At 45.1% G+C, this 27,832-nt stretch overlaps 3 protein-coding genes across 10 annotated transcripts; 1 reads left to right on the top strand and 2 right to left on the bottom strand.

Annotated features, from left to right (window-relative positions):
• Nucleotides 1–296: 296 nt before the first annotated feature.
• ppp6r2b (protein phosphatase 6, regulatory subunit 2b) lies at nt 297–17,226 on the bottom strand. Of its 7 annotated transcripts, XM_055510012.1 has the most exons (29): nt 16,762–17,221; nt 15,175–15,257; nt 14,894–15,049; nt 14,692–14,790; nt 14,211–14,397; nt 13,537–13,674; nt 13,390–13,455; nt 13,198–13,310; nt 12,999–13,112; nt 12,776–12,896; nt 12,497–12,658; nt 12,159–12,392; nt 12,005–12,069; nt 11,807–11,922; nt 11,639–11,724; nt 11,451–11,528; nt 11,266–11,363; nt 11,127–11,184; nt 10,853–10,974; nt 10,564–10,733; nt 10,307–10,463; nt 10,133–10,212; nt 9,678–9,891; nt 9,447–9,470; nt 8,411–8,545; nt 1,704–1,843; nt 1,520–1,616; nt 1,127–1,251; nt 297–1,032 (listed from the first exon to the last, which is right to left on the bottom strand). In XM_055510012.1, exons 3-29 carry the CDS (start codon nt 15,019–15,021, stop codon nt 797–799), a joined length of 3,363 nt encoding a protein of 1,120 aa, XP_055365987.1. In that variant the 5' UTR covers nt 15,022–15,049; nt 15,175–15,257; nt 16,762–17,221; the 3' UTR covers nt 297–796. The 7 variants fall into 7 exon arrangements, with proteins under 7 accessions (XP_055365987.1, XP_055365982.1, XP_055365981.1 ...); XM_055510007.1 differs by lacking the exons at nt 297–1,032; nt 1,127–1,251; nt 1,520–1,616; nt 1,704–1,843 and adding an exon at nt 4,293–8,255 and having other exon boundaries at nt 14,894–15,086; nt 16,762–17,223; XM_055510006.1 differs by lacking the exons at nt 297–1,032; nt 1,127–1,251; nt 1,520–1,616; nt 1,704–1,843 and adding an exon at nt 4,293–8,255 and having other exon boundaries at nt 16,762–17,223.
• An 811-nt stretch (nt 17,227–18,037) lies between these two features.
• dnaja2b (DnaJ heat shock protein family (Hsp40) member A2b) lies at nt 18,038–22,982 on the top strand. Its single transcript, XM_029152405.3, has 9 exons — nt 18,038–18,255; nt 19,252–19,311; nt 19,649–19,875; nt 19,972–20,052; nt 20,198–20,331; nt 20,461–20,657; nt 20,804–20,948; nt 21,151–21,278; nt 21,356–22,982. Exons 1-9 carry the CDS (start codon nt 18,178–18,180, stop codon nt 21,542–21,544), a joined length of 1,239 nt encoding a protein of 412 aa, XP_029008238.1. The 5' UTR covers nt 18,038–18,177; the 3' UTR covers nt 21,545–22,982.
• Nucleotides 19,884–27,551, bottom strand: LOC114856729 (uncharacterized). Of its 2 annotated transcripts, XM_029152393.3 has the most exons (17): nt 27,156–27,551; nt 26,978–27,070; nt 26,715–26,896; nt 26,462–26,637; nt 26,240–26,378; nt 26,038–26,148; nt 25,847–25,966; nt 25,640–25,742; nt 25,396–25,513; nt 25,042–25,307; nt 24,678–24,960; nt 24,277–24,608; nt 23,933–24,202; nt 23,651–23,827; nt 23,475–23,579; nt 23,308–23,399; nt 19,884–23,227 (listed from the first exon to the last, which is right to left on the bottom strand). In XM_029152393.3, exons 1-17 carry the CDS (start codon nt 27,396–27,398, stop codon nt 23,155–23,157), a joined length of 2,883 nt encoding a protein of 960 aa, XP_029008226.1. In that variant the 5' UTR covers nt 27,399–27,551; the 3' UTR covers nt 19,884–23,154. The 2 variants fall into 2 exon arrangements, with proteins under 2 accessions (XP_029008226.1, XP_029008227.1); XM_029152394.3 differs by lacking the exon at nt 26,978–27,070 and having other exon boundaries at nt 27,156–27,550.
• Nucleotides 27,552–27,832: the final 281 nt, after the last annotated feature.

The raw sequence follows: 27,832 nt of genomic DNA, 5'->3' as shown, positions 1-27,832 counted from the left end.
TGGCTTCCCCCGTGTGGTGAAACTAAGAACTGCAGGTCATGTGAAACAATACATTCACTCCCTGATTCTGAGATAAACTCTGCCCTGATGGCTCCTAAGATGTCATGTACTGTTGTCATAGTGGCATCTACAGCAGCATCTACTAATAGTGGTAAAACTGGACCTTCTGGATTTTTTTTTATGTCATACATACGGTTCACCTTTTATCCAGATATAATTATATTATGTACTGTATCAACACATTGCCTCCAGCTGTTCACTAAACCTGAATTTAAAAATTTAGAACTAATCCAGAACTTAATCAATATCCTTTATTTCAGTTCAATCGCATACAGGAACATTTTTTTTTTACCAGAGTACAGAATCACACCTAAAGGTGCAGAGAGAAGCAGGGCTATTCAATAAAGATGCAGTCACGACAATGTAATCACATTTGTGTCAACACAGTCCCATTATGGGTTGTTCAATATGCAATAATGGCACATTTTGTGTATGCTAACTTTGAATTGCGTGGATCGCTTTATGCCTTGTTGGCAAAGTCACCAGAGACCTGTTAAATTCGCTGTATTGTACTTTTGGCCTCTGAGGAAGACGTGAACGACCTTGAAGATCTTGACCTTAAAACATAATACAGCACTGTAGCCCTTAAAATACCAACATGCGGTTTCACGTGTTATCACAATGACGGATAATGACTATATACACAGCGGGAGGCGGAAACTCTTCTTGACACATGTTTAAGTCTGGTTAGAGGCGTCGCTTCACAAACAGCCAGAACAAGGAAATACTCGTGTGCTTAAAACGTGTCCAGAGCAGCGATGAGGTCCCGCATGGGCTCCGTTTCCTCCGGCTCCAGCAGCGCGTGCTGCCGGCTGAAGAGCGTGAGGTGCGCGAAGAGCGTGTTGAGGTGCGGATGCAGGCCCAGAGCCAGCGTCTCTCTGTAGTGAGACCAGTAAATGTGAGCCAGAGTCCTGAACAGCAGCAGAAACACCTTCTGGACCAGAAAGACAAAGCCCGTCGGAAACACTGAACCTGGAAACAGACGTGAAACAAAAGACAGCGACTTAGCAGCAAAACCCGAACGCGGCGTGGAACAAGGCGCCCGGTGACGTAACAGGACGCTCACCTGCTTTTGTGGGGAACACGGCTTCGTCAGTCAGCAGGTCCTGAATGTACGACATGGCGTAGTCGAAGTACAGGGGAGCGGAGCACTTCAGCTTCCTGCCGTGGTCATCGGTCCAGAAATACACCCTGACAACGCCAACACGCAGCTGGTTACTCTTTAACAGCCGCGACCTTAAGCGTAAACATTAGAATGTGGTGCAGAATAAAAGCTATATGCTAAAAATGCTAAACCACAGGGCGTTCCATCAACTGCTTGGCTATTGTTGGTTTAAGGGCCTGGAGATGGATGTGGGGATGAAAAGACGACTGCAGGTCACTGTTTTGACCTTTAAAGTGGGTGATCTGTCCCTGTGTGTGTGTGTGTGTGTGTGTGTGTGTGAGCTCCGTAACGTACGTGTTGCCTGGTCCACAGGCAGTGGGGCAGGTGCTGGGAGTGCAGAACTCGCACAGTGCGCTGGAGAACAGGTTGATGTGCTTGAAAAACGCCACAGCTGAAAGGAATCGGCGCGATGATGATGTTACATCGTACATACTTCGTGACTCTCGACTAAACGTTTCCATGAGGCGGCTCCACTCACTGTTGCTGGCGAGCCACTCGGCCTCGTCCACGCCGGGCGGCAGCGCCGTGAGGGCGAACATGTCCGCGTGCGTGACGCGCTGGCACGCGTTCTGCTGCTGCAGATACGGACGCTCCTCCAGGTTATTGTTGTTAATTCCCCTTGAGAGGACAGTGCAGAGTTAAACGGAGCGGAGCCACGGGGAGAAGACAGAAAATACGGCCGCGACACGCGATCGATAGGTCGGCGGATCATCACTCCTGCTGCAGCCGGTAGATAACGCGGTTTTACAGTCTCAGTCTCTCACACACACACACACACACACACACACACACACACACACACACACACACACACACACACACACACACACACACACACACACACACACACACACACACACACACACACACACACACACACACACACACACACACACACACACACCAGGGCCAATAAACCTGCAGTTAATGTAATGAAGACAGTCAATTCTAAGCCAGAGTTAATGAGGCTCACTGCTGCAGCGCAAATAATGGGGAGGTGCATTAACATTGTGCAGGATCAGGGCTGAGTGTTGGGGCCGGCTGCGTTCACGCATCCTCTCCATCAGGTCTGAGCTCCGGGGGACGTCCTGGGATCTGCTTCGCAGGCGAGTCCGCACAACTAATGACGTTCGCCGGCACGCGTTGGCGAGCGAGCCCTGCTCGATTTGACTTTATGCAAAGGAGACGGGTGACGGAGTCGCTCTGCTGTGTGCGACTTCTGCTCAACATCCTTCCCTGGATCGGAACGTGGGCTAATCAAGCAGCTGCCACGCTCGGTTTGTGGGCGTCTACGCGCACAACAGCTGAGAGTTTACTCAGTGTGACCTTGCCTATTTGTGATAAGGGGAAACACTGGACTCTCTGTATGTGTGTGTGTGTGTGTGTGTGTGTGTGGGGACTGGCCAGGCAGACTCGGTTTAATGGCTCTTTGTCCTACGTAAAGGTCAGGAGAAGCAGAACGGAAAGGAAGCGGCGCTAATGTAAACATTAGCTGTGCAAACGCTCCAGCGCAGCAGCGAGGCCTCGACCGTGACCCGACTCCTGGAACGTCCACAGGAACCTCTCCTGTTAACATCCTGCTGGGTTCTCCCTCCCTGGTATCAACTCTTCGGCCACACGGAACCGCCGCGAACCCCGGAGACACTTGTAATGTAGTGTTTTAGTGTAAACACATTCCTCTGTGACCCAGCTCTCGGCCATCTGTTTACCTTTACCTACGCCCTCAGGGGATAATGAGCCGCAGTCACACTGAAGCAAATATTTGCACAGCGACTCTGGATTCAAAAACATTTTCCTGCAAGAGGCTTTCCTCGTTTTTGGTTCAAGCGTCTCCCCGACATGTGTTCTCTCTGTTGGAGGGATCCACGTTCACTGATGCCATCAGGCAAATATGTAACACACACACACACACACACACACACGCACACACGCACGTAACCGAAGAACATTCCTCAGTAAACCATGTGCAGCCACATCTTCTATTTTCACTATCATTAGTGCTCTTGCAGCTCAGTTCACTTAAGGTTGGCTTTAAAAATGGGGAGAAGCAAAAGTCAAAAATGCTAAAACTCAAACTTATTTGCAGACAGGAAACATGAATGCACACACAAAAAAAAAGAAGATCAACTTACAGTTTCTGGCCGCCGACGGCAGAAGGCTGAGGAGTCTTGTCGTCTACCTTCGTAGCCGAGGGGTAACTATGGCAACCCCCCATGGCGTGAAGCTAAGAGCAGAGCTGATTGTTGTGCCAGCCCCACTTTTCCATCCCAAACATGCTAACCCACACACTGAACACTGGCTGCAGACGCTAACTGCCGCTCCAGCGCAAACACTCCTCGGCTCAGGGAGGGATCCATACAAACGCGCACGCTCCCCCCTCCGGTCCCGCCGTGAACTTCCCCGACGGCTTGAGCAAAAAGTGGTGGAGGAGTTGTGGATCGCCTGCTGTGTGGAAAGCGAAGCTCCTCAGCGGTCTCCTGCTCCCTTTGCTCCAGTGATCCAGTGTCAGTGTGTATAGGTCTCCTTTGTCTGGAGTCCCACACCCCACAGGCTCCTCCTCTCAGCTCCAAGCGGACAGTCAGGTTTCTCTACAGCACATTAAAGTACAAAACAACTCCGCCTTCCTCCTTTCCTCCCACTGCGCACAAACTTGCCTCGCCGCGTGTATGCGCGCTCCACACAGACACGCACACGGGTGCGAATGGAAAAAGCAAAAGGTGGCGTTGCTGTGTTGGAGTGGGATCAAATGGGAAAGAGGCACAGAAGGGGTCAGAAGGGAGGGAGTGGGCGTGCGTACATCAATTATAGCCCCTAGAGGGAGGTTCTGACATCAGGCCTGAGGAATGAACGGACACACGGCACACAGGTGAGAGTCCGAGCTGCAAAGGTGCTGTGAATATGAGAAGAGCATGAAGACAAAAAGGAGTCTTCAGCTTTTACCCACACCGTCACATGAGCCCATTTTCACTTTCGCCTGCAGCTCAGCGAGGCCCGTGTGACGGGCTGCGGGTCGGCGCTGGGAGCCGGAAGACGGGAGGTCGACCGCGAGACAAACAAGACTCGTGCGTCATCGTTACAGGACATGTTTATTAGGTTCATATCTGAATGTACAAGCTAATTTGACAAATAACAGACACGGTACTCTCTAAACGAAAAGAAGATACAAAAAGAAAGTGACACCAGCATCAGTCCACTTTACAAAAAGGCATTTTGCAAACGGCTGTCTGTCAGAACATTCTCCCATCACTCACGCACAAAGCTATAATGCAATAAAGATTTAAACTTTAAATGGCCTCAGTGTACAGTAAGTAGCAGACAACAGGTGTAAGATCAGACCGCTGTTGTCTCTTAAATAAAGTCCAGGCACACGCTGCTTAACGCAGCACACACCCAATGAGGTGAATGAGGCTAATATGCAAACTTATTGGCACTTAAAGATGATAGTAGCATATGTCATGCCATTAAATATCACGCACGCACGCACATACCTTAAGTTTGGTGGAAGTCTGTAGGACTTACTGACTGACCCTGTACACAACCCTGATGAATAAACAGCCCTGTTTTTTCCCCTATTCTAACCCTGACACCGACTCTCTGCAGTTCCACTTCAAACAGCTCAAAGCGCAGAGGAGATAAAAGCAAAAATTGCCCATGATCTGAGAGCAATCTTCAAAGTCTTTCTTAGACATGTGGCATCCTCTCCCCCTGCTGATAATTCACATCACATCACTAAGACGAATGAAAAGAGGGATCAAACAAGGAGCTAAATGTGGACCTGTAAGACCACTGCAGGAGAGGGGGCTTCTTCACACAGGACAGCCACCTGTGGACCAGCAGGAAGACACACTTTGGCAAAAAAAAATTGAAGAAAGGGGTTCTACATAAGTCACTCATTTAAGTCAAACATTCACCTTCACATTCAAACACCCCTCCAAGGGAGCAGCGGCGGCTGCTGGCACCACCACACACAAACCAAAAGTGCTTCTCGAAAAAAGTGCTTTCGAAACAAACAACAATCCATGTAAATAATCCCGTAGACATATGTGTAATCAAAACCAACCCTGAGAAAGAGAGATGAGGATAAAGATGAAGAGAAGCAAAGAGAGTCTGGCGCGAGCAGATTTACAACGTAGGTTGTGTCACTGTGAAAAAATCAGATACAAATGAGCAAAAGATAATAAAGATTAGTAGCAACAAAACTAATTCTGACTTTATTGAGTAAACGATCCCAGTAGAGGTTTGTTGACACTTGATATTTCCTAGACATTCATCCTTAGGTCAACCATCACTACATCCATCCCCACATGAATCCAAAACCCTGCTCCAAGATCAAGTCTTAATCCTCAAACAGACTTTGTAGTTGTGAGAAGCTGCTAAAATGCGGCCAAACAACAATCTGTACACATGACAACTTCACACCAACTCACAAAGCACATATTCACTTAATATGATCACTATCTGAAGTGTGAATCCATTAAAAGCCACTTTTCAATTCACAGAGCACAAAGACAACACATCAAATGTTGACTCTGCTTTGAAAATGTGCTTGCTTTGAATCCCAAACGCTTGAAAGAAGGGATGATGCAACACAGCAGCAAACATGTTGTTCAGGCATGTTTAAACGTGCTGCTGATGGTACATCACACAGCGTGTTGTCAGTTCAACGTCCACGTCCTTGTTTGCACGCATCAGTGCATGTTTAGTTGCATTTTACAGCGTCCTAATTATTGGGATATAGGTTTTATACATTCATTTCCTAGAGGCTTAAACCTTAACCTATAATGAAACAGAACTAGATCTGAACATCTGCTCAAAGGGTTGATTAAAATAAGGTTGGTCCAGTGTGATCGCTTGAATTGTGTAGACAAACAAAACTAGGGCGTCTTACAGTAGCACTTACTGTAGAGCAAGTCATTCAGTAAACACAGAGTCAGTGTTGCAATTTGTTGTTTCGTCCAGTCCACGTGTCAAACGGTCCTTTGGCAACGCTGAAGACAAAGAGACACCTAGTGGGTCGAACCAGCGTCCTGTATAACAGCTCTATGCGCATAACTCTGATTGTGAGAACTCGTGTTTCCTCTGGTGATGCTGATCTCCACTATGTACATGACTGAATCTCATCATATACCTGTAAATTAGGGTTAACTATTTAAGCCTGTACTATACAGTACCTAAACTGAACTGTGATACATACCTGACAATTGTTTGGTGTGATTTTAATATTCAGCTTTGTTTTCTCTTTTTAATAATGGTAAAAGCATAATAAGACTGAAGTTGTACTAAACACCAACTATCCTGTAATTAAAAGATACGGAAGACGTAGGGCCTTCACACACACACACACACACACACACACACACACACACACACACACACACACACACACACACACACACACACACACACACACACACACACACACACACACACACACACACACACACACACACACACACACACACACACACACACACACACACACACACGCGTACTTCCATGTGTACTTCCTCCATTGACATAATGCCTTCCCTAGCCCCTTACCCTAACCATCACAACTAAAGGCAGATGTCTAACAATTGCTAATCCAAACCAAAACTCAACAGCTCCCTTCAAAGCAGTGAGAACCGGCCAAAATGTCCTCACTTTGTCAAAATGTCCTCATTTTGAATTCGATGCAAGTACAAGTTCACACGCACATGCGCGCACACACACACTTCCAAGCCACTATGAGAGAAGCACGTAGCAGAGGAGCAGGAACTGATGCTGGGCTAATAACCAAAACACAGACATCATTATTGCCTCATTTCAACAGTACAACACACATACAATACACACGTTGCAACCTGCAAAACAACTGCTTTTCCATACAGTGGATTTATTCCAAAAATAGATAGAATGTTTATATATACTGTTTACACTTATTACGTTTACTTATTACCAAGAAAAGCCACAACCTAATACAGGTTCAAAATTCACAATATTACATTTAAACAGCTTTGTGGGTGTATGAATCTGTGATAGGTGCACGTCACTGTGTTTGGCATGTGTGTATAGGCATAGTTTACTATGTGTATACTGTACATGCGTGTGTCTTTGTGTGTCACACAGGTGTGCTTTCTTTATACCGGCATACCTCTCCTTTGACCTGAGAATGTGCTCTGCATCTTAGACAGAGCTCAAACTCACAAACACACACACAAGCAGCTGTCTACACACATGACACAGCAACACACACACACACACACCTCTAAACTACACAAATCTGTCTATGGTGCACAACCAGGATGTTAGGGGGTCTAAATTACCAAAAGGAGCATGTTGATCAGAGGATTCTGCCTTGGACTGACTAATGGATGGCAAAAGCTAAATTATTGTCACTGCACGACTAAAATGCTTGCCTGGCATGTGCACTGAAATGCTAAACACAAAATGACATCTAGCCTCACAAGCAGCATGGCTAATTATCTGAATATTTTTTCTTTGCTCAAACACTTGCTCTGCTAGAAAAAGGCATTCACGTCCAGAGAGCAGACATGCTCAAACACTCTGAACTGTGGCTTAATGAAGCATTCAAATTACATACTGGAGGTGTTCTCTTGAGATAGCTCCTGTCTGTTCATCACAACAGCTCTTTCTTTTCCAGGTTTATGGAGGGAAATTACATATTAATTCATGTGGAACACAATTTGGTTTCAGGGGGGTTGGGCGTGATAAAAAAACACATATACACATATTCCTCTTTAAAGAATTTCAGTTGTATTTTTGTCATGAGGTGCAGGAAGGATACACCAATAGTACCGTGTATAGAATTGTGAAATCTGACATTCATACTATTCAGGTTACCTAACCACAAACGCTGCAGCTCCCATTCTTTACACAAAAAATGGCATTGGAGGGCTGCTATTGGGAAGCAAAGGCGGCATGATTTCACACCAAATGGGGAGGTGATAAGCTTGTGTGTGTGTGTGTGTTTGTGTGTGTTCCTGTACCACGTTGTTAGGCTGGTCCATTAGCAGAAGGTTGCATCTCTCTGCAGGGTAAAAAACAAAACAAAACAAAACAAAAAAAAACAAAAAAAAAACAGGAATGAATTTGGTTCCATCTACCGATTGTATTTTCTGATTATTTTTTTTATTTCAGACTTGCCAAAAGTCTCAGATTTTAGGTGTATCCAGACACACTTACTGTGTGATAGCAGCTGACTGGTTAGCTGGACCCACAGCGGTTGGGCTGGGACAGACTTGATTTTCGCTGTCACTCTCTTTGTCTTTTTCTTTGTCTTTGACTGGAGGTCCCTCTGCTTGCACCTTATCTGCTTCACTGCAAAATAAAAATAAAACAAAAACATAGCAACAGGTGAAAGTGCTGCCTTTCGCTAGATTTCTACAGTTTCCAGCTCAGTCCACACCGGCCATGCCCGTTGTATTACAATCTGTATTTGCATGTGTTATATTGGTCCCGTCAACACACACACACACACACACACACACACACACACACACACACACACACACACACACACACACACACACACACACACACACACACACACACACACACACACACACACACACACACACACACACACACACACACACACACACACACACACTCACACACACACACACACACACACACACAGTGCTGAGCGAATAAATTCAAAGTGAGCTGGGCACAAAGCTAGGTTTGTAAAAAGGTTGTCTGAAAAGTCAAATTAGATTCTGTTTTATTCTTGCATGCTTTCAAATGCACTGTTAGTAACCTATAATGGCTTGACTTGTTAGAAGGTTGATATGTTAAATTCATAGCATGTCATCTGTATTACTGTTAGTACTGTGGATGATCTGAAAGAAACTAATGCCAGTTTATCATATACATATAAGCACAATTGATAGTCATGCACACAACTGAACCAGTCAGATATCAGACCACCATATGATTTCTGAAACAAAAGTGTGAGTGGACCATCTCATCTCAGAGTTAGCTGATGTTTGAGCATTGCAAAGTTGTGTTAAGGATATTAAAAGAGCATGGCATAGTAACAGAGGTTCCTTCTTATGAGTGAGGCATGGCCTGAATAACAGCAGAAGATATTGGTACTCCACATCCTGTAAATGCAACAAGCAAAAAACAAAAACATAACACTTGGCCTTTTAAATCCTTCAAAAAACGTCAGGAAAGCATTCAGCACTCCAGAGTGAAAGACCCCAATACAACATACCGTCTGACTGCTGGTCTGAATACTCTGGAGACGGAAGATGAGAAAGGAGGGAACAGACAGGAGGAAGACGATATCAGAAGCACAACAGAGAAGGTGTCGGGGGGGGGGGGGGGGGGGGGCGTTTTGTTGGGAAGGAGAATAGAGAGAGCTACAGTACATAAAAAAACAGTACAATATGAGAAGCAGGACATGCTAACCCAAGCAGTCCGTTGAGTGTGTGGGCGTGCATACCTGGTGAACACAGCCCTCTCGTTTTTGGCGTCCACCGTGAGCCGGATGGTCTCCTTGCCAGCACCAGTGGTGATGGTCTCTGTAGTGGTCGTCTCACTGGAAGATGCAGACTCTGTCTTGTTTTCTTCCTCGTCGCTGTCTGAGCTGCTGGAGGAAGAGCTGTCTGACGCCACCAGTGGAGCTTTTCTAGCAACACACACACTCCACACACAAGCTGCAGAGAGCACAAAGAAAGAAATCCCTAATCACAGACTCTCAAATTATATTGATCAGTGATCATTGATCGGTTTATTGCTTTAAAAAACCAAAAAGGTTCAGGTTGGAAATAAATAGGTTCTGTGAAACAATGGCAGTGGGTTGGGGTGCTTTTTTAAATCACTTCTCTCAACATGGGACCACTGAATGTGACCATTTGCATCTATTGTCTGTTACTCATACATGCTGCAGCAACTTACGGTTCTGGTTTGGTTTGGTGTTCTCTGACCCACTAAACTCAGAGTCTACAGGCGAGCTGCATCTTGGTCCTGTTTCAGAGCTGCGGATAAATACCGTTTAAACACTCTGTTTAATTTGGATTTTAGGGGTATTTTTCTCATTATGCTGTGAATCAACACCACACCCACACTTACCAACAGAAGGGCTGGAAGTCACTGAACTTCGCCCACCCTTTCTCCTCCGCCTGTGCGGCAGCTGGCTGTGTGGTGGGAGTGTCCCAGGCTGCAAAGCCCACACCTGCTGCAGGAGCCTTTGAGTTTACCTCCCCAAAGTCTGCAATCCAGCCGGTGCCTGCATATGAACAAAACACCAGACACACTCCGTTTTAATAATTCAAGGCCCATTTTAGTTATAGACCAAGACAAGTGCATTACACTAGAACAAATCTCACTTTTTGCAGGCTCAGTCTGGCCCTGGTTTGAGAATGGATCCAGGTCATCACTGGGCTCTTCTTCTGAGTCTGTGTCAGCTGCTCTGTCAGAGGTCTCAGTGGCACAATCTGATGTCCTATCGCAGGCCTTGCTCACTGCCGGCTGCTGGGAGGACTGTAATCCACCAAACCTTAAAACAGACAAAATATGGAGTATGTTTAAATAGAAAGCGCAAAAGGGAGCTGCATATTGACAACACTGAAATAAATAATGAATTTATTGGAATTTTATCTGCTGAGGTCTGTCTACCTATTTCGAGACTTTGTTTGTGCTGCATAGGTAAACTCCTTCTCCTCCCAGATATCCTCTTCATCATCATCAAAGGGTTGAATCCTCTCCTTGGAACAGGCCTCAAACACAGCTGTGTTTGCCTGCAAGGAACACATGGATAACTTTAATGTGCAAGGTATGCATAAGTATTCCCAATACTACATACTGTAACAAAAAAAACTACTTTAGAAAGCAAACTCTCACTTTGCTTTCTAAAGTACTAACAACTCAAAAACCTTAAAAATAGACTCACACTGTCCTGGCCTGCATCAATGTTAATGTTTATCTCTGCGATCCGGTCAAACGTTGCCCTGATAAGAGCAAAGAAATCACTATATGAACACACAACCACAACACAAGACTGACACATGAAGAGTAATGTTTAAATTTACCCAATGCTATCATCATGATCAGTAAATTCCTCGTCATTGAAGCCAAACTGATCCACAAAGTTAGCTGTCATTTGCTGGATCTGGTAGTCTGAAAAGGCCTAAAACACACATCACAAAAAGCAGGATTACGTGTGTGTGTGTGTGTGTGTGTGTGTGTGTGTGTGTGTGTGCATTTCTATGTTTACCTGCTGTAGCGTCAGTTCTTTTGGAAAGGGGCTCTCCATGTCATCCTCAGATGACGGACGTGGGTTTCCATTGCCAATCTGTAGAGAACACAATATATATATTACCAATATTTATAATTTGATCCTGTGTGTAATCACAAAGATCTGCTTGATACTATAGACATGCATGTCGCCATTACTGCATTTACCAGGTCTATGGTATTCTTTCTGTTCGTTTCTGAAAGTGTCTGGTCCACAAAGGTTTCCCAGCGCCCTCTGTAGTCCTCTGGTAGCTCTACATTCGTAAACAACATTAGAGTAGTTTAGCTGTTATCACCTTTTGCTTTTATTACACACACACACGCACACACACAAACCTGTGATTAGGCTACTAATCTGTGTGTGAACTGGGCCTTTTTCCAGGTTGTGGACGACTGTGTTGGCAATCCTGGTGAGATGCCCCATGTACCCTCTTCTCATACCACCTTCTGATCTAAAAAACACAAGTAGTAAGAAAACAGCTCTCTGCCTTTCACCCAAAATCAAGATTAAGCAATTATTACAAAGCTACTCACTGTATTTTATCATTTTCTTCCCAAGCTGCTAAAATCCTCTGGACAAGGTGGCAGTGCTGGAACAGCTTTGGAGAGACAATGACAAAGACTCAATCATTTAGTAGAATTCATAACAAGCAACAATTGTGGCCCATCAAATCACACAGACACTTACATGAGTCACCAGTAGATTATGTGCAGAGTTCTCAGGGGTGACTGAAGTTTCAGAAGTCAGGGTCTCAGTCACACTCTGCTCTTGTGATGCATCCTGAAGAGGCTTGAATTTGTCTTGGGATGCCAAACCAGGCTGGAGCCTCATTTCATGGGCACAGGGACGGAGGATGGCAGCAACACAAAGCTCTACTTGGAGATGCAGGAAGTTGTTCCATGTGTACTTAAAAAACAATTCCTGAAAAAAATAATGCATTTCCAAAGATGGCATTTAGCATTTTTTTTAATAACGAACCTTTAACTTTGATAAGGCAAAAAATGCGCTGTGTTCCCGCCTCTCACCAGAAGCAGGTCCATTGTGCTGAGTCTACAGAGCTCCTGTGCTACAACTGCATGACTAGCAGAACTGGTATACAGCAGAGAGGCCACGAGCCGGGCTACGTGCAGGCGTGTGTTCCCCAGTGGCTCCTCCAGCACACCCAAAGTGGTCAGCATAGGGCTTCGCTAAACATAAGCAAAAGATACAGACATGCGTCTTGAAACATAATATGAAAAGGTACATGCAACTTATTGTTAAAACAAATTAAACATAATATAAAAGTAAAAAAAAACATTCTGTACCTTTGGAGGCTCCAAAAGTAGCTGGTGAAAATGTGTTAGGTGTGGTTGAATGGCCAACAAAATGCTGCTGTTAACAGTGTAACTTCTCTCAAATCCCTGAGCATCCATTACACCATCCACCCTATAATAAAAGAAAAATATGGCAGGGAATGTTTCATGAATGGCTGCAAAAAGATAATAGACATAGTTAGAACTTTTTTAAGCAAGGTTTAAATTTGCTCACACAGGCCTCCTGATTTCCAGCAGCGTGAGAAGAACTTGAATCCCATTGACAATACAGCTCTCGGTCCTCTCTCCTGAGAACATATTCTGCAGCAACTGCTCCACACACTCTTGTCTGCAGAAACACAACGTAGTAGGCAAATGTCTCAACGTCCCTTAAAGAGTGTGTGAATGTGTATCCATACACCTTTTTGACTTACGACTCCAACACAGTCAGCAAAGGGTCAGGCTGAGAGATCTCCTGAAGCTGATTGGCCTGGTCTCTACTTAGACGAATAATGTCACACAAAGTCTGCGATGCATTGGACTGCCTCTGTGAGAGAGAATTGAAAAGGTATAGTTTATAAGAGAAATGCATAAATCATTAACTGAGGACCACTGAAAAGACCTACCTCCTCATCTCTCTTCGGGTGAATGAGCTCTATAAGTCTCTGGGCTAGCTTCTCTTCATTCAGCCACTGTTGAGAAAATGTCACATAACTGCACACAATATCAGTGTGACCCTTAAAAGTATAAAGCTGTGTTCAGCATTGTCTTACAGTAAGAGTCTCAAGTCGAAGCGGGGGTGGTTCAACACAGCTGATAAGCCTTAGAAGCACATCCATCATGGCCGACGTATCAATGTGTTTTAGGACCAAGGAAAGAAATCCATCCTTCCGTCGCAAGAAATTAATCACCTACACAAAACAGAGGAAAAAATGCTGCCCCTCTGTCAACACTTACATACTGCATAAAGTATATCATTATTAGTAGAGCAGAACATATTATTTCATGCACCTCCAACATGCCACGTTGGGGTGGTAACAAAACATAAAATAGCTGATCGCAGAGCCAAAGCAAATGAAACACAATGTTCTCTTATTTCAGTTAGGCTTTATGTAGTTACCCACTATTCAGTTTGCAATAGATTTAGCTCCAGGGTCCACCCTTTAAACATGCCACTACCAATACTTGTCAATCAATCCATTACCAGCAGGTGTTTTAAGTGTCTGCCCTTGGAGTTACCTTGGTGAAATTCTCATGAAGCTAAATAGCAAAACATTTTTTTGAGAAATACATTAAAAAAACAATCCTGTAAATATTATATTCATGAACCATAGATTATAGCACATCTAAAGTAAAAACGACTATGTGGTTGCACGGACAACCCCAAGACATAGCTGTCCTCTTCTCTCAGTATGGCCTTTGATTTAACTGCAAGTGTGCGGAGTACCTGTTCAGTCTTCCGTGTGATGAGGTTCCCAATTGTCTTGCTAAAGAAAGACGCCAGGAGGGGGTTGAGTGGGGACGGCTGCTCCAGGAAGGCATATAGAGTTTCCAGCAGAGGCTCTTCATTACCTAGTTTGTCATTGATGACACCCACATCACACGTCAACAGCTCACAAGCTATATTTGGATACCTGTAATAAATGAAGAGAACACACCTGGCAGCAAGATGAAGCAACACCGAAGTCAATAACTCATTTTCTACCTTAAAATCGTTAGTGTGATAAAATTATCTGAAAAAAATGACTGTTCACAAGTTAATATGTAGTTTGTCATTTTAAATGGTTTCACAGATGCGTGTTGATAGTTGAGCTGAGGAATTCCAGATATAAAGTGGCAGATAAAACTTATGATGTAGTGCAGCACCAGCAAAAACACTTACTGAATACATTATAGTGGATCAGCATAATCTACACAGCAGCACCTACTTGAAACGCTTGATCTCCTCTACACCAGCAGGGGGCTCTGTGGTAATCAGTCGGACCATCTCCTGCATGCACTGATCCTGGCACAAGAGTAGCAGAAGCCTACAAATCCACGAGCACCGAAGAAAAAGAAAAACGGTTACAACCAGCAGCAATTAGGAGAAAGCAAAGTTTTAATATAGGCGTATGTTGCTAGAAATCAAACCTCCTGTTTTGAGCCTTGCACTCCTGCAGAATATCTTCTTCGTCCATGAGCTCCGTGAGCGTGACATCTTCTCTGTCCAGCAAAGCCTCCAGATGAGACGATGTGTGCAAGTCAAACTTCCAAAACATGGCTGGTGTCACAGACTTGTACACTTTGCTGTTGAGAGGATGTAGCACAGCAATCAGTGCCCTGGCTGTTTAGCATACACATAACAAAGACAGATTAATGCGCTGAGCAATTAGTTTTGTGCCAAGATAAATGGTTTGTATGTATGCTCTCACGTTTGGACAAGGAGTAGTGCCCTCAGTCAGATCTTGCTAAATAGCCATTTGCCTTTGTGATGTTGACTGGCCTGGACATTAATCTGCATCAGAAAGTGCACACACTGAAGATAAAATACACAAACACAATAGCCTCCAATCACATTAACGCAAAAGAAGACTGCATAAGCTAGAAATTAGAATAAAAAAAAACAAGTGACAGAATCGTTTCTAGGAAGTCTTCTGCTTACCCAGATCTTTAAGTGAAAACAGTTAAAGTTGGCCTAACTGTGGAGATTAGCCTTCACCCCTCTATGCAAAGAGTAGGAAGCAGTGCATCAGTAATTAAGTTAGTGCTGCACATCTGTGTACTGACATAACCCAGCTTGCTTTGGCAATGGCTCTCACTCTCTCACACACAGATACGAACTGGAGGAAGAATGAGGTTGAACAAAGACATCTTTTTATGCAGAAATACAAATATGAATGAAGTGCTTATTAACAAAACAAATGCGTCAGCCAGAGGGGGAGATACCGACTCTGGCATCAGTTGATATTTTTGCTGACATGAAGTGCGAACTTGAGATGAGTTGAGGTGATGACAGCTGAGCTCTGTACAGTATGAAGCAGAGAACTGCTTTAAGCGAGACATCTTGCATCACCTGAATGGAATAAATCCAGGCACGGTAAAGAATACAGAATGCTCCATTATTACTGGTGATTCTTATTGTGCTTTGGATAAACAGCTGATACCAGTGGCGAACACTGAAGCCACACATAACGGTCCCAACAGTGATCAAGGCCCAGCGTGAGAGCAAATATGACCTCCAATACCGCAAAGTCATCAATTACTTATTACTCAGACCAAATACTTGGCAGCTTTTGTCCACGATTTCGTTTGAACGCGAGTCAATTATCCAAAGACCAATGAAAACGATTGCATAAGCTTAACCGGGCACGGTGCACCTGTGTACCGTTCAATGAACCTGCCCAGGCTGCACAAAACAGGTGCTTCAGAGCAGAGTGTCCACTTCAGGGACCCATCCTCTCCTCGGTTGTGGCTTGATACGTATGGATTTTATGTCACACAAAAAAAACACAACCGTGATTATGTTTATAAAGGCCTTTTGGAGTCCTTGGGCCGATTGATGACGGCCACCGGTGGCTAATCATCGCATGCAGGTTGAAAGACGCTAACCAGCGCGTTACCAGTGGAGCAGGTTCGCCCCCTGATCCGCGTTAGTCACCAGAAGTTCGCGTTAAGTTAGCTTATCTGTGTAGCGACCTGCGCCGCTGCGGCTCCGCTGCCTTTCACCCACTGCCCCCCCCCCGCATGGACACCGCGAAGCAGCCCGCTAGCGAGCTCTCGCTCCTCCTGCTAACGGCACCGGGGCTACCTTCACCCCGGTACCGGCGGTTTACCCCGGTCCTCCGGCTCACGCGCTAACGCGGTTCCGTTATTCGCCGCGGCTCGAAGCTAGGTTCAGCGATGTCCGCCTGACTCCGACCTAACGTCACCGTCTTCCGACACTTGACAGCCAGTCATATCGGGAAAAGACGCACGTTAGCGTTGCACATTTCTCCCCACAAAAACACACGACCGGGTACCTTTAATCCATCACCGTGTCAGTCGTCTTGGAGCTGAACGGCAACTTTGGCTCTCAGGTCACACACGGGCCCATAGCGGACTGCTGAAGTCTGCGATGTTAGCTTGGAGGTACTACCCTTCCCCAGTAGCAATGTCATCCACCGCCGTTCCACCGTGGCTGGCCTGCTGAGCGACGGTGCTTCACTTAAGGCGACCTCCGATGAGGAACACGCGAAAAACACATCTGCCAGATTTGGGACACAAAATGGCGGATAAAGTACCCGCAAGTATAAAAAGTTCGGCTGTCCACCAATTGTCTGAACACAAGACAGCAACAATACGTGATTTACGAAGCATCACTGGGAGACTCTATATTCACACGATTCGCTCTGAAACAAGACGTCTTTCTAAAATAAAACGCTAAACTTGCGTTATTTCACACTATACAAAATATCGCAACAAGTAATTTAAACCAAATCACTATTGTCATCAGCCTCACTTTGACAAATGTTTAGGGACTGTCATTCTATTCCTGATTAAAAGAAACGAAAATATTGATTAAATTGATAAATTATTAGAAACAAATCGCACAAAAGTAAAGGTTTACATCAAACAGCGTGCTCACTATACTACAATATTCAAATATTATTGACTCACAAACATAAATACTCCCAAAATGACACAGTACTATACCTGAGTGGATGTAGCCTACCAAGATACTTTCATCATGGCTTTGGGTTTATTTTTCACGGACCTTAAATTCCTAAAAAAAATAATATCACAGGCAAAATATAGGCTAAAAGTTGCAATATAACGAACACTAAGAACACAAACAACCTGACTTGACTTGGTTTTAAAAAAAATCAACATTAATGGCAAGTATTGCTTTCTAAGTAGTGTATACAGATAGACTATAACTGCCAATAAGTATCTTTAAAGATTCTCATTAATCCAGGTCACGTTTGCAAAGTTTTTAAGATCTCAACCAAGGCAGTTTCCACCGAATTGAGCCTGAGGGATTTTTGACGGTCCCTTACTCTATCTAGGATCACAGTTAATTTAACTGTACAAATCCATTTTTTGGTCCTCGGTGTTCAGTTTCAAATGTTTTCTTTTCTCATTTGGTACAATGGATGCCTGTCTGTAATTTCTTTAAGGATTCATAAAAGTTAAAATTATTTTGTACTAAATTTTACTGCACATGGAACAAAACGTACCGATTGACGCTAATTTTATATGCTAATATGACGATAATTGAATTGTTTTATTTTTAAGAGATATTGTCATTGTTTGTGTAAATTTGGTATCTCTTCTCAAGTGGGTGTTTATGTGTGTCGTGTTATCCGGCAACCCTCGGACAGCCCCAGCCGGTGGATCGTCGCCTCCTCTGAGCTGAACCTCCGCAGAAGGTCTTTCTGTGGTAGCCGGTTAGCGTCATGGCGAACGTTGCGGATACCAAGCTATACGACATCCTCGGAGTTTCTCCATCTGCCTCTGAAAATGAACTTAAAAAGGTGCGTAGAACTTAGTGATAACAATTAAAATGGTGTGAGTGAAAACGAAATAAAAAGAAGAAGAAGGGTCACTGGTTAAATGTGGCCTAGAAACAAGCTAACGTGTGGTAGCTTCCTGGACGCTAGCAGAAGATGCTCCGTTAGCCTAGCCAATGGGCTAAGCTATAGGTGGATAAGTATTTCACAGCACGGTGTGTTTGATAAATATTTAAGTCACGTCTTATGGTCATGTATATTTAACCGCGTTTAATATTGGTGTATACGTTAATACTGAAGAACTGAGTTTCTTCGCCCCCAAACGACAAAAATAGCCCGCAGACCACGAGTGTTAACGTTACTAACTACACAACACAATCCAGTGTATAGCCACCACCAAGCCGGCAGTATCGAAGCATTTTGCTAGCTCATCTGCTCTCCTGGCGCTAGCTGGATATGCCAGAAAATATAACAATCCACCATAGAGCTCACTGTGTTCGTGTAACCTTAGTTATATATCCATTCTAACAGTTAACACTGAAAGTAACGTTAAGCTTGGTAGCTAACGCTAATACGCTAATACTGCCGACCGTCGTGTAACGTAGGTGCTGTATAAATACCGCAGTCAGTCAACATGCTAGTCGCTGCGTACTCCAAACTCCATTCAAACACCAGTCAGGCAAGAATAGTTGACAGTCTGCAACATTTAATCTCCTATAGAAACAGACTTTCAGCCATACACACAGTGTATGTTTGGTTGCTTATTAAATCGAACTATGTTGTTTAAAGTTGACTTGGCAAAGGTGTGTTGACATCATTGTCACGCTAGTAATGTCAGACGCAGCTTGCTGTTCCTGGTGTCCTGGCGTATTTGACGGCAGGCCCAGAAGTCAAGCCCTGGGCTAGTCAGAGCAGTTAATAGAATTATGATTTGCGAGCAGAAACATTTAACACGGTCGACAGCTGCACTCAGGGCGCTCACACACACCATTGTTCACATTTATTTTTGGTTTATTGCAGGCGTACCGCAAATTGGCCAAAGAGTACCATCCTGACAAGAACCCCGATGCTGGAGACAAGGTACGATGCTCTGCAAAGTGTGTTGTTGTTGTTTCTGCAACAACTGAACAGATCAAAAAACTGTACACAGCTTGGGTTATAATCAAACAGCCTAATTCTTTTAGGAGTAACACCAAGGGCAGATAAGAATACACATAATGAAATGGATTTTCCTTGAAGAAAACTGTCTTTGTTTTTGCTTTGTACTGCTCTGAGATAATTCCTCAGGTGCTGTGACTGTCACTAGACTAGACTTGTGTTTGTAGTTTTCAAGACAGACCTCTTAGAACAAATTTTATGCCAAATGTTTTTCATGTCCAAAGGTTTCTGAGTTTTCTTTCTCTTTTCACATTTTCAGTTTAAGGAGATAAGTTTTGCATATGAGGTACTGACAAACCCAGAAAAGAAGGAACTTTATGATCGCTATGGAGAACAGGGTCTGCGAGAGGGAGGAGGTGGAGGGCCTGGCATGGACGATATCTTTTCTCACATTTTTGGTGGAGGACTATTTGGTTTTATGGGTGGACAGGGCAGAGGACGCAATGGAGGCAGGAGGAGAGGGGAAGATATGGTACATCCTCTGAAGTAAGTGATTTACTTTTTTTTTTTTTTTTTTTTTTTTGTTTTAGCAAGTGGTTCATAATATATATTTGATTAACTTGTTTCAAACTTTTTTGTCAGAGTTTCTCTTGAAGACCTTTATAATGGGAAAACAACCAAACTGCAGCTCAGTAAGAATGTGCTGTGTAGTGCTTGCAATGGGTGAGTCTGCTTTGATAGTTTCAGCCTAATATAAAAACATTATTGGTATGCAGTCTAAAATCAACATGGATAATGGTTTGTAATTGTAGTACTGCTATTTTGTTTTTAAGTGACACAAACTAACAAGACTTTGTTTGCCATTTAGTCAGGGTGGTAAAACAGGAGCTGTGCAAAAGTGTGTGACATGCAGAGGACGAGGTATGAGAATCATGATTAGACAGCTGGCCCCTGGGATGGTTCAACAGATGCAGTCAGTCTGTACAGACTGCAACGGAGAGGGTAATGTTTCCATGAACACCCACTTACCAGAAAAATCGACAGTGTACAATTATGAGCAAAATGGTGCTCTATTCACTCTGCAATTCTTGATTCAATCTCTTCAATGGGTGTTTTTTTTTCTTTCTACAGGTGAAGTGATAAATGAGAAGGATCGCTGCAAAAAGTGTGAGGGTCATAAGGTGAGCAAGGAAACTAAGCTTCTGGAAGTCCATGTAGACAAAGGCATGAAACATGGACAAAAGATCACGTTTTCTGGGGAAGCTGACCAAGCACCGGGCGTAGAACCGGGAGACATAGTCCTGGTGCTTCAAGAGAAAGAGCACGAGGTAACGTACCCTCAATAAAAACAGCCCAATAATGCTGATAATGATTTTTCAGATGCATTATTATAGCTGTTAAAGACTCCAATTGTTCCTAACTACCACGTTTTATTAAACCTAAGCAACAAATTTTGAATTTGCATCTAATTCAGGAATTCCGGCGTGATGGCAGTGACCTTCACATGGTCCAACGTATTGGCCTGGTGGAAGCTCTGTGTGGGTTTCAGATTACTATCACTCACCTAGATGGTCGCCAGCTGCTTGTCAAATACCCACCTGGCAAGGTTATTGAGCCAGGTAAAAGATATTTGTTTTTTTTTGTTTTTTTTTTAGAAAACGTTTTAGTAAACAAGGTGGTAATTGCAATATATTATGACATATATTTTCTATATAATTAATCTTAAATTGCTTTTGGAACAAAAAGTGACTGGCAATGCTAATGGCTGATATCAGGCACTTGAGCTTTAAGCCTTTTTGTTAACGAGTCTTTGTGTGGCAGGCTGCATTCGAATGGTGAAGGGGGAGGGCATGCCTCAATACAGAAACCCATTTGAGAAAGGAGACCTCTACATCAAGTTTGATGTCCAGTTCCCTGAAAACAACTGGATTAGCCCTGAAAAACTGAATGTGAGTTAAACATCTTAAATTAGCTTCAATGATTATACAATGAACGGTTTCTTTTTAATACAATAAATTTCTTCTAGGATCTCGAGTGCTTGCTGCCTGCTCGTGGTGAGAATCCAGTTATCACAGCTGATGCAGAGGAAGTTGACCTGACAGATTTTGACAAGAGTCAAGGCACAGGAGGTGGAGCCAGACGAGAGGCCTACAACGATAGTTCTGATGAAGAAGGGGGCCATCACGGCCCGGGGGTGCAGTGTGCCCACCAATAGACTCGAGCATAAAGACATGCATACACAAGCATAAAACATCCCTTGAGTGTCATTGCTAATACCATTCAAGACTTAATGCACATACACGCACATATCTCTTCTTTTGTGATTCCATAAAACAAGAGATATACATACATATAAACTTATATCCACCCAGCACAGTTTCAGTGTGCCCATAAGTCAGTTTTATGCTGGATGATTGATGACCATTTTTATGTCTTTGGGCGATAGTGTTCATTAAAACCTCCAGCAAGAAAGTAGCTTCATTCTCAGAGGTTAACTGACTAACCTAGATCTGGAACTTCCTGTTTCCATCCTAGGCTTTTACCTGTCACTGTGGGGAAACACCAGTCTAGTGTAAAAATGCAAATATTGTTGACTTGTATGAGGTGTAGTTTAGTCTCGCACAAAGCGCATGCTGCTTCTTGCCGAAGATCTAACACTTGTAGATCTAGGGTCTGGACACATCCAACAAATCTGATGCCACTTGTTTAAATTTCATAATGTCAATGCTATCAAAGTGCCGTGCTGTCATAAAAGCTGACCTGATTGCAGCCCTGAAAGACTGTTCTCTGCACAACCTGCTGAGACCTGCACATGTTTAATCCACCTCGTCCTCTATGATCGACTGTCATATTTTAAAAATGAGCCTGCTGGTTTTGTTTAGTGCTCTGCTGTCACATTGCTAGAATATTAAAGCCCTGAGTATAACACCATGTTTTTTTGTTTGGAAATGTTTGTTGGTTAAATCGTTAGTATGTTCAAGAGCACAGAACTTGAACTTGTGTTTTCATTTAGTTCACACATTCGTGTTCTTTCTGTGTGTATGTGTGCAATGCAGTGGCCCTGTGTGCGAGCTGCTGTGGAATGTTCTGGCTTATTGGTGTGACAGGTATCCCTGCTTTGTGTTGGAGTGCAGTGCAAGTGGACACTATATAAGGTCAACTAAAGGGGGAAAAAAACTGAATGTTGCTGAGAATCTCTTCTAGGCACACTATTTCTCCTTTATTCACCAGAACTGGAGGGTCCTTTTCTCTTGCAGGAAACCAGTGGACCTGCTGTATTATACATCTGTTCCCATTGTAGAGTTGTTAGCCAAACCTATGTTACAAAATACCCATCCCTCATACACCTGTAAATAAACGCAGCCCCCAGTCCACAGGTGCATGCAGAGTCTACAGCAGTGTTCTCCTGTTGTCATGTTTCTTACACAAGTGAATAATGGCTGTTGGTGCCAATATATTAATGTTACTACACAGGAGAGTCAATGGAACCTCTGTAGACTGCTAACATGCGACCTTGTGACTTGATATGTATGTAATTTAGACCGCGGGATAATGTGTACACAAGTTAAAGGGGTCATTGATAAATGACATTACTGTTGATGCTTCTGTTTGTCAAGATGATAATTAAACTGTATAATAAACAGTCACTACGAGTATGTTGAGGTGTCGTATGTTTATGCACAATGTATGATCAGAAAGGACACGGCAGACTCCAGCTACAGGACTGATATTATTGATTCATGTGAAATTACATCACTTGGAACAAATAATCACTCAAACTGTTTGCTGTTGTATATGGTGATGATGAAGCGCATGTGTTGAATCTCAGTCTGTCGTATCTTCCGTTTCTCTGTAGAGCGTTACTGGACCCAGGAGCTCCTTAAATCCTGCAGTGTTTCTAAACGTTAAAGAGAAGTGAGGCGCGGGGCTGGAGGCTGATGTCGTCTGAGTGTATTCGGTTGCCGTGGTGTCACGTACCTGTCCCGTTTGGACTGCATCAAATGGGAGCGCTCTCGTCTCAGCTGTTCCAGCCGCTCCCTGACGACAGTCTTTTGCTGTTGTTTGTCCTCCTAGAATACAGATGGCAGGTGCAACAGTAGTGATGCATCTATGCAGCGCTGGACCATCCTCCACCCAGTTCTTACCCGTGGAAGGTCTTGTGTGAGGTGTTTTAGCTGCTCCATGTGTTTGAGTCCAAGCAGGTCTTTCTCTGTCTTTTTGTTCTGGATGATTGACAGCCGCTCCTGCACCTGGAAAGACAAACCCTGTCAGGCTGCCTTCACACCTCTGATCCAAACATGTAGCTCACTTCCCTTCTCACCCTCAGCCGCTGCCGCTCCCGGTCTCTCTGGTGCCTCTGTTCAGCCCTTTTTTGCATGTCCACCAGGTTGCGCATTGTTCTTTCTCTCTCTACGGCTGATACTTGCTCTCTTATCTGCTCCCTCTCAGTCACAGTGGATTCCCTCAGTGTCTCCCTCTCTGCAAGGCCACACGCTGCCTTTAAAATTGAAAAACAAACTAGTGAATGGATCACTGAAATGAAACACTGTGTGGCATTGTGCATCATCTGTAGTGTTTGGTCAGAATCTAACAGCACACATACTCTGGTTTGTAAAGTGTTTTCCTGCTCCTCAGCACCAGTGGGATCGGGTTCTCTCGAATCCCATGAATCTGACTGTATTGCAGGACTTGACTCGACCATGTCCCCATCTGTGCCGATCTCACTGCTCGATGCAGGGGTGGGCTGATGCGAGTGCGGCTTGGCCTCTGGGAGGTCAAACAAGGGGGGTGGTGTATGTGTCTGCAGGTCACACCCAGACACGGCTTCCTCCTTGTCTGTTTGACCAGCCGCTGGCCCCTCCTCTGAGGTCAGCTAATGAAAACACATGACACGTCGTAATGCCGTATTCTATCTACCTTACAGCGTAACCTGTACACTGCATGTACCTTTCCGTGTGGGCTGCGCTGCTGCTCTGCGGCCTCTTCATCGTAGCTCTCTGCCGAGGTCTCGTCGGACTGCGTGTGTTCAGCCGTGCTGCTGATGTCGCTGGACTGGACCCTGGTCTGTGTAGCGCTCTCACTCTGTGCTGCGACTCCATCTGCAGATTCCGCCTCACAGTCGGTGCCCCCATCTGGCGGTCGGCTCCAAGCCAGGGTGATCAGAGACCCCTGCTTCTCGTAGCTCTGGGCCCTCATGCTTCCGTCTTCCTCCTCCTCGGCCTCTTTCCCCATGCACGAGATCTCCAAGTAGGGCAGCTCCTCCATGACGGCTCCACAACCTGCAGGAAATATAAGAAAATTGTTCTTTGGACACAACCGTCCTTCATGTTCGGTGGTGTTTGCTGTACCTGTGCAGACGTCCTGTTTGACGGTCCCATCAGCAGCTTGGACACTGGCTGAATTGTACTGCAGAGAGTGTGCCGGCTCATCACTGCTGTTGTGGGGTTCTGGAGGTTCTGGAGTTGTCGGTCGGTCACTGCTGCTGTGGTTGATTATGGATGAAGCAGGCATGAGTAAAGAGCCTGGGTTCAGAGGCGCATCAGGCTCCAGGAGCTGGAGCAGGTTGGCGCAGCTCTGTGCTTGAAGGTCACGCTCATACTTGGCTTGTAGAACTTGGATCTGCTGCACACTCTATCAGACACACATTTTCACCCTTAATAGGAACACAAATTACAAATATTTTGTCATTTTTGCATTGCTTGCTTGACTCACCATGTCCGTCAGACCTGAGAGTAACGCAGACGCTTGCGCCTCCTGAAGCTCCAGCAAGTGGGTCAAGAGGAGCAGGGCACAGGCTTCCACCTGGTGCTGGGACCACATTGCTGGGTTACTGCTCATTTGGGGCTGGGCCTCAGACCCGCGTGCGAGGTCAGCTTGCTCTAAAGGAGCCCTGGTCTCATTCTGTGTCTGCAGCCTGTCATGGAGTTCCCTCAGCCTGTTAATACAGCCCTTTCTTAATGCAGCTTGCTGGTTGCCCTCTGCACAGAGAACAAGGTGGAGGAAACAAACTAAATGAGGAAAAAGTAAAACTCATGCAGCAAAAGAGAAGGAAAGCTATCGATTGACCTTCTTTTGCAGGAGCTGTGTCTCCTTGCAAGTCCTCCGGGGACAGTCCGTGTACCAACCTGACCAGGTGCCTTCTTTCCTGCTCCTGACTCAGCACCAGCAGCTGCAGCACTGAGTGCTGGGAGTGAGAGAAAAGCTCTTTTCTGCTGCAATAATACTCGAGTGTATGTTTTACTGTAGCTCCCAAAATGACATAGAGTATAAGTTTAAGAGCAATGCATTGCATATGATTTGGGAAATGTACCTGCTGTGGTGAGGCCGACGTCACGTCTTCATTTGTCTCCTCCTCTTCAGCCTGCAGCCACAGAAGCGCCTGCTGACGTCTGCATGGACTGTTTATATGGGGCCTAACCACACAGGTGATGGATAAACAGTATGTGGCTGAAATTGGGCGTGCAAAGGTCAGCAGACCTGACGATAATGAGCACTTAATCCCCGCTTGTTGACTCACCACGCCTCCCAGGACTGCCGGGCCGCCATAAGAGCTGCCTGTGACGTGCTTTCTCTCTGAGCTCTGAGCGTCGCCAACCGGATGTGTGAACACAGCAGTCTCAAGCTCTCTCTGTCCAGCCTGGAAGGTACAACACACATTCAGTGCAATCTGTGCAATCTCAGCCTGATATATGCCAAAAAATCCTTTACCGCTCTCCCAGGGCTGTGATTGCGTCCCTTTCGTGTTCGCGACACGCGCGTAGCTCATACAGGAGAGACATGGCCGACCAGGATTGCTCCTCAGACTCCCCCTGACAGGCCCTGCAACAGAAGTAGGATGCAGCAGCTGCTGGTTGGAATCTATAATTTAGTAGGTTTCACAATACTTAATATTGGCTCATGTAGGGACTACCTGTATATCCTAAAAGCTCCTGGCAGCTCCGCCAAATGGAGCATGTCACCTGATAGCAAAACCTCCTCCGCCAGCTCCTCCAGCCCCTCGTGCTCCTTGTGCTGCTGCCATGGCAGCAGGCTTTGCCAGGAACTGAGGGCTGTTGAGCAACGGGGAACAAAACAGGAAGGTGAAGCCAAACTTTAAAGCTGACTCACATTTACCTGGGACAGCTTTTCTTACTGTGATGCTCCTGGAGCATTTCTGTGAAAAGCAAGCGGGCCACAACGTCATACTTGACTTCCACCAAGAAGACGAGATCTGGCGGGGAGACGCGGCCCCAGGCGTGAACTTTGACCCCTGGCCTTCCACCCTGCCAGGGAGAGGGCACCATGGTTCGCAAGCCCTCTGACGCCAGTCTACAAGTATAGGTGTAAACACATCAGTGTCTTGAACGCAGCGTTACGTAAAGGTAGATAGGAAGCGACACACTCACTCGGCCCAGCAGTGCCTGGCTGCTCTCTTTAACCTCCTCACCCTCCTATGCAGAACCGACTGCGATGGCTCTGAATCTGATGGGTCGTAACGTGTTGGGAAACGATCTGGGTGTGTGCTTTGGTGCATCGGACAGAGCCGGTCGAGGTTTCCAACATTTAGCAGCTGCAGGTCCCAGTACAGCTGCAGTCAACCACATGGGCTGTTAGTAATGAAACCTGCTTTCTGACAGGATCTTACTTACTGTGCATATTAAACCTGTACCTGTTCCTCCCTTTCCCTCTCCCTTTCCATTTCTAAGAGAACATCCACAATGTTTTCACCAACACATGCCCAGCTGTTGTCACCTCTGGCAATCTGAAACAGTTATGTCACAGCGAGAGCGCTCTCTGAAGCTGCTCTGATGGTGAGGGCCCGTGCTAAAACGTGCCGGAGCTTTTACCTTCTCCATCGCTGCCCGTGCTCCACCTGCGTTGCGGTAGAAGCGACTCGCGTCTTCAGAGGAAAGCTCTGCTCCAGCAGACATCCCCACAGACTGGCACAGGTCCACAGAGGAAGGGGAAGGAAAACAAGGTCGCCGGCCGTAGCGAATGCTCACACCTGCGCGATGAACGCAGCTCCAGCACAACTTACCTGCTCCACGTTTTCCCCTCTGCGGGTTATGAATTATACAGGCTGTTGCCATGGTTACAGACGTCCTTAGAACAACAGCTGGGTCAGGTTACGGCGCAGCAAAAGCGACAGTGTGTCTGTTAGAGCGAGGCGCGGAGGAGTGAAACGTCACAGCACAACAAGCTAGTAAACAAGCACGTGTGAAAGTCTGAGTGAACCTGAAACCTGTCGACAGGTCGTCATGATTATGAAGAAAAATTTCAAAAATTATACTTTGAATTAAAGAAATTGATTGATTGTCTGTGCATGTGCTTGTTTATGTACAATCTGCATGATCGTATGCTCAGTTCATCTATGTTCACTTAAATGGTTCCCAGCACTGAAAGGTACCAAATGAACTCTTTGTTTCTACAGTGTTTCATGTTCCTCATGAACCAAATGATTTCTTTCCAGAAAACATCAAATAGAACCATTAAGAAATTAACGGGGTTATGCTCACATCTTTCG

This window comes from Betta splendens, chromosome 6, assembly GCF_900634795.4.
Source record: "Betta splendens chromosome 6, fBetSpl5.4, whole genome shotgun sequence".
In the NCBI taxonomy this organism is placed as follows: Eukaryota; Metazoa; Chordata; class Actinopteri; order Anabantiformes; family Osphronemidae; genus Betta; species Betta splendens.
This window is presented reverse-complemented; position numbering and strand designations above follow the sequence as displayed.